Raw genomic sequence first — 5,204 nt, forward strand, 5'->3', positions numbered from 1 at the left:
CGTGAGTGGCAGCAAGCTTGGGGGGGGGGGGTGTGAAGCGGCAAGTTTCCATCAACAGCAGTCACACTAGGAGCATTTTTGCTTGGTCGATAGAGTTTGTTATCACGTGGAGTCTGCCAGCCCGTCAGACAAGGCGCTCAGCTTCACCAGCCGCTGTGCCCCGTCTCCTCGCGCCCGCACAGGCGGCGGCGGCGGCGCGCCGGGCGCCGCGCGATACCAGCCACGGCCGCGCGACTCGCTGCCGGACGACGTCGCCGCGCTGACCGAGCTCAAGCAGCACACCAAGCCGGTGACCTGCATGTGCCTGGACACGGCCAGCCAGCAGCTGTACACAGGGGCGCAGGATGGGCTGGTGTGCGCCTGGAGCTGCGCATCGGGGCAGGTGGGCGCGAGGGGCGGAGTACATGGAAATAGGTGTGGCGCCCGAGGAGTGTGCTGTGACACCTGTGTCCCAAGGTATCGCAGGGGAGCAGGAGAGCTACACGATGCAAGCTGCGCAGCAGCTCGCAGCGCCACTGCTGCCCTAATGGCTATGGGAAGCAAGCACAGTGTCGTGCACACTGGGCGCCTGTGTGCAATGGGCTCCGGGCAGGCTGGCAGCCCAGACAGATGCATGCGCGCATACAACTCAACAACTCTGGTTGCGCGTGACAACAGCGCAACTTGCTGGAGCGGTTGTTGCAGCGTACGCTGGTGGCGCTGCTGGCACCAAGGCACTATAATGTACCCACGGCCGGCCGCCTGCTCATACCTTGCAGCTGGTGACGTCAGCAGACTGTGGCATGCCTGTGGACACGCTGCTGGTGGAGGCGGGTTTTCTGTTTGTGGCCGTCAGCCAAAAGCACGACAGCGCCATCAAGGTGCGCGTCTGCATCGGGGCAGAGGGGCGGTGATGGGCCATGGCGCCCCGCACTTGAGCTGATCGCCTGAACCTCATGATGGCGGTCTGCGTTTGCCCTGGGCTCCCGGGCCAAATGGTTCTCAGTAGCGTCAGCCCGCTTCGACCTTGCGAGGTGCCTGAGCTTGAGCTGCCGGGTGCTGGTGCCAGCGGCGCTCGGTCCCCAGCATGGCAGCTGCACAAGGCGAAGCAGCGGAGCCACAGTTCCGCGTCCACACTGTGTGATCTCTTGCAGGTCTGGAACTTGGGGGCGGGAGGGGCGATGCACGTGCTCACGGGCCACACGGTGAGAGGCCACTGGTGGAAGCAAGGAGGGAAGGGGCGTGCTTGGTGCGAGTCCAGAAGGAGCGGGGCAGAGACTTTTGTTGCTTGAGGGCGTCGCTGAGACATTTTTAGGGCTCAGGCACCAGCAAACAGCAGTCTTGAAGGGCGGTTGTGGCTGCTGCTGCTCGCTACCCGCTGCGCTTGAATTTGAGTTCGCCTCCGCCACACTATGCACGTGAGTTTGGTGTGCACAACGAATCTTTATGTTGCAGACATTAGAACCCACCACACACACACACACACACACACACACACACACACACACACACAAACACACACACACATGCACGCAAGCGCGCGCACACACACACACACACACACACACACACAAACGCGCGCACGCGCATGCGCGCACGCACGCACGCACAAACACACACCTACATGCATGCGTTGGCGTGCACACATACACACACACATGCACGTGTGCATGTACGTACACATACACATGCGTGCTCACACACACATACAACCACAGAATGTCCTCGACCTTCTCTTCGTCACTTGTCCCCACCTCGCAGGGCCAGGTTTTGGCTCTGGCCGTGTCGCCGCAGAGTGGTCTCCTTTTCAGCGGTGGCCTCGATGCCAGCATACGCGTCTGGGAGCTCAACGCGGCCTCCGGCGCCTTCAGCCAGCGCGCGGCGCTGACCGCTGACAGCGGCGGCGGCCACCGCGCGGCGGTGCACGCACTGCTGGTGGCGGGGCAGTTCATGTTCAGCGGGGACCGCGCAGGAGAGGTCAAGGTCTGGAACCTGGGGGACGGGACGTGCTGCCAGACGGTCGAGAGGGCGCACGACGGGCCGATCATGAAGATGCTGGTCTGGGGGGAGGTGAGGGGGCGGCGTGGTCTGGCCGGAGTGGGGGAGGGGTAGAGATGGGAAGGATGGAGCAGGGAGGGGTGGAGATTGGTATAAACGTCCGAGGCCACGCAATCCCGCAAATGCATTGATTTGCAGGCGGGTTCAGCGAGCCATGCAAGTCTGGAACCTTGGATCTTGCATAACATCGGGGCTGTGCCTGCCTGAGTTGCAGGGGCTGATGCGACCGTCCCGCCCCAGCCAGCCACCCACAAGGGGCCCCTAGCCAACCGCCCCCAGCCAAATGACCAAGCCCACCCCTCCCAGTCCATGTGTCATCCTCCACTCACCCGACCTTGCCCCACTCATCCCCCGGCCCCCAACCCCCAGAACTACCTCCTGACAGCCTCCATGGACGGCTCCATCCGCTGCTGGTCCCCGGGCGCCGGCCTGGGCGCGCTCCCGCCGGCGGTCATCAACCCGGAGCCAGAGTTCACATTTGCAGGGCACGAGGAGGAGGGTGCTGGCGGCGGCGGCGGCGGCGGGCGGCCTAACCAGTATGTCCGTGGACGGGTGAGGCATGGGAGGCCATCTGCTGGCAGGCGGGCAAGGGGGGGTGCTCTCGGTAGGCTTCAGCCGTCAGCCGCGTAGATGCTGGCAAGCAGTTTTTGTGCCGCATGCGTCCATGCCCATTCCTCTGACCATGCTCCCAGATGAATTACTCGTGCTCACACCACACCGCTGCATTGGCTTTTGCTTGCGCGCCGCCACCCTCATGCATGCATGCACACGCGAATCCAGGCACCCCTGACAGCCGGCTCGCTCTCCGCCGCTCGAACAACCCAGGACCCGCGGCCCGCGATCCTGTCCATGTGCACCACGCTGGACGCCGCCCAGAGCAGCGTCCTGATGGTGTCTTACGTCAACGACAGGGCGGTGCGGCTGTACGACCTGCCCAGCTTTGACGCACGCGGCTGCCTCCCCAATGTGAGCATAGGGAGGGTTGGGAGGCTCAGAGTTCGCAGTTTCCTTGGACGATGGGAAGGGTGCCGCAGGGAAATCTGGGGATGCATGGGCAAGCAGGGGCCTGGCCTGTTGGTGCGCAGCTGAGAGTAGCGTGCGCGGCGAGCGGTAGTGGCAGCTTGAGGAATCGCCGTGTTGCACCGTGCACTCCAGCCATCCTTTGCTTCTGCCTGGCGACTGGTCCTCAAACGTCCTACGACCCCTCGCTACCTTTTCAGGTGCACGAGTGCCGCGCAATGCTGACCTTGCCAGACGCCAGCACCATGCTGGCCGGGGACAAGAACGGCAGTGTCAAGATCTTCCAGTGGAAGGCCCCACCCATGGCCTCATAAAGGTGCTGTTGACAGCAGCTGCGCATCCATGGCTCCCACTTGATCAGCTTGGGTGCATGATCCACCTGCGTATGCTTCAAAGCTTGATGCGCAGTAGGCGCACGACGTGTTTGTCGAGGTGTTGCTTGTGTGCAGGTGCAATCCTGCACTCGCTGGTTCAACCTGTTTGACATGCTTGGGTAGATGACCAAATAACATGGGTTGCAACTCACCAGCTTTGCTTTCGGACGCAGACGTATGCTGCTTTTTGTTTTCTTCCCATGCTGTTCGTCTTGCTGTTTTTGTCCACATTTGCAGGTCATTGCATTCTTCAACACCTCGCTCTCAATCTGGGCTGCTGACTCACGCTGCATTGGACTGCCAACTCATGCCGCATTGGGCGTGAGCTTTTTGCTGGTCAATCTCACCTGCTGTTACCGGAAGGCTGGCGCGTTGGCAGAACGAGGTTGCTGTTCTGTTGAATGGCCAAGGGTTGCCGAGGGTCCAGGCAGCCATGTTTGTTCAACCTGGACCTAATGACAAATCAGCCAGCAGCCACTTTGCAAGAGCTTTGGGAGCAGACTGCACATACAAACACGCATGTGACAGAGGCCAGCCACACCTCAGCAAACCTCACGAGAGGGCTGGGGCAGGAGGGGCGTGACGTGATACTGCGGATGAAGGGTGAATGAAGGGCCTGCAAACCCAGCGCATAGGGAAGGCGGGCAAATCTACCAGCTGTGGAACACTAGAGAGGGACCAACGGCAGAGCTGCGGGCGATGACGAGGGCATCAGCCCGTGCACCCGTGCCAGAGCTCTGGCATGCGCTAAAATGCTGCATAATTCTCTCATCTCCTCTATGAACGTCATTCAATCAGTCCTCCTGCGGGCTTCGCGATGGGGCAGCCTCATGGCCTGGCAGCGCGACAGCGCACCCCTGCTGCCGGAACATTGCGCCACCCATGGGCAGGCTCAACACGCAACCCTCCCCACCACTCGCAAAAAAAAGTTATGCAGTATGCATTCCTCCGCGTCGAAATGCATGCATCAGACAAGGCAGCTGCCAAAAATGGCGAGGCTGCAAACAAGTTTGCTCCCTGCACACGAGGGATGTGAACATCACACACACTTTTCACTCAACAAACTGTGCCACTCCGGCGCAGGGCTCATCCCGCCCCACGCCAACCAGGGCGTCCTGCCAACCCTTTCAGCTCGTGGCCACAGCCGCACTGCCCTGGCCGCCGCTGCCAGCCAGCTGCGCGGCCGGGCACGCGCGCCGGAGCCGCTCCTCGCTGGCCTCCACATCAAACGCGTCCAGCACGCGCCCCGTCTCGCTCTCCACAAACTCGACCGCCATGCGCTCCGCGCTGTCCACATTGAACCGCGTATAGCCCCACACGCGCTCCGCCGCCGCGATCCACTCCTCCTGGCCGTCCTCCACTGCGGAGAGCTTCCGGCCGGCAGATCCCACCACCACGTGCACGATCCCGTGCGCGCCGCCGCCGCCGTCGGTGCAGCGCTCGTTGTACACAGGGCACGTCCTGAAGTAGCTGTGCACGTGGCCGGCCAGGGTGAGGTCCACCAGGTGCTGGCGCAGCAGGGGCTCCAGGCTGTCGCGGATGTGCTCGCCCACCTGCCTGTTGGACTTGTGGGGGTACACCACTGCGCAGAGGCGGCGAGGGTGTCGTTCAGGGGGGTGCGCTCAGAAAGGGAAAAGAACGAGGATTGGCAGGAACGGCGGCGAAAGAGTGGCCGCGGGGCAGCTGCCATCGTGCGGTGCGCAGCACCAAGAGGCTGGGCGACCAGAAGGGGGGGATGCGCATGCGGCGAGGGGGGGGGGCGTGGGCCTAGGT

The 5,204-nt window shown here is 62.6% G+C and overlaps 2 protein-coding genes across 2 annotated transcripts in view; one reads left to right on the forward strand and one right to left on the reverse strand.

The window, feature by feature from the left end:
- Nucleotides 1-3,371, forward strand: part of MNEG_0729 (NB-ARC domain-containing protein) — a gene marked incomplete at both ends in the record, with an annotated part of 3,674 nt that extends 303 nt beyond the window's left edge. Inside the window, 7 exons of the mRNA XM_014050781.1 lie at nucleotides 183-382; nucleotides 759-860; nucleotides 1,134-1,184; nucleotides 1,741-2,049; nucleotides 2,407-2,589; nucleotides 2,863-3,003; nucleotides 3,258-3,371. Coding sequence (XP_013906235.1) covers nucleotides 183-382; nucleotides 759-860; nucleotides 1,134-1,184; nucleotides 1,741-2,049; nucleotides 2,407-2,589; nucleotides 2,863-3,003; nucleotides 3,258-3,371 — 1,100 coding nt within the window. The remainder of the gene's footprint in view (nucleotides 1-182; nucleotides 383-758; nucleotides 861-1,133; nucleotides 1,185-1,740; nucleotides 2,050-2,406; nucleotides 2,590-2,862; nucleotides 3,004-3,257) is intronic.
- A 1,187-nt stretch (nucleotides 3,372-4,558) lies between these two features.
- Nucleotides 4,559-5,204, reverse strand: part of MNEG_0730 (hypothetical protein) — a gene marked incomplete at both ends in the record, with an annotated part of 2,533 nt that continues 1,887 nt past the window's right edge. The window contains one exon of the mRNA XM_014050782.1: nucleotides 4,559-5,013. Within this exon, the coding sequence (XP_013906236.1) occupies nucleotides 4,559-5,013 (455 nt within the window). The remainder of the gene's footprint in view (nucleotides 5,014-5,204) is intronic.

This window comes from Monoraphidium neglectum (assembly GCF_000611645.1).
Source record: "Monoraphidium neglectum strain SAG 48.87 unplaced genomic scaffold scaffold00063, whole genome shotgun sequence".
In the NCBI taxonomy this organism is placed as follows: domain Eukaryota; kingdom Viridiplantae; phylum Chlorophyta; class Chlorophyceae; order Sphaeropleales; family Selenastraceae; genus Monoraphidium; species Monoraphidium neglectum.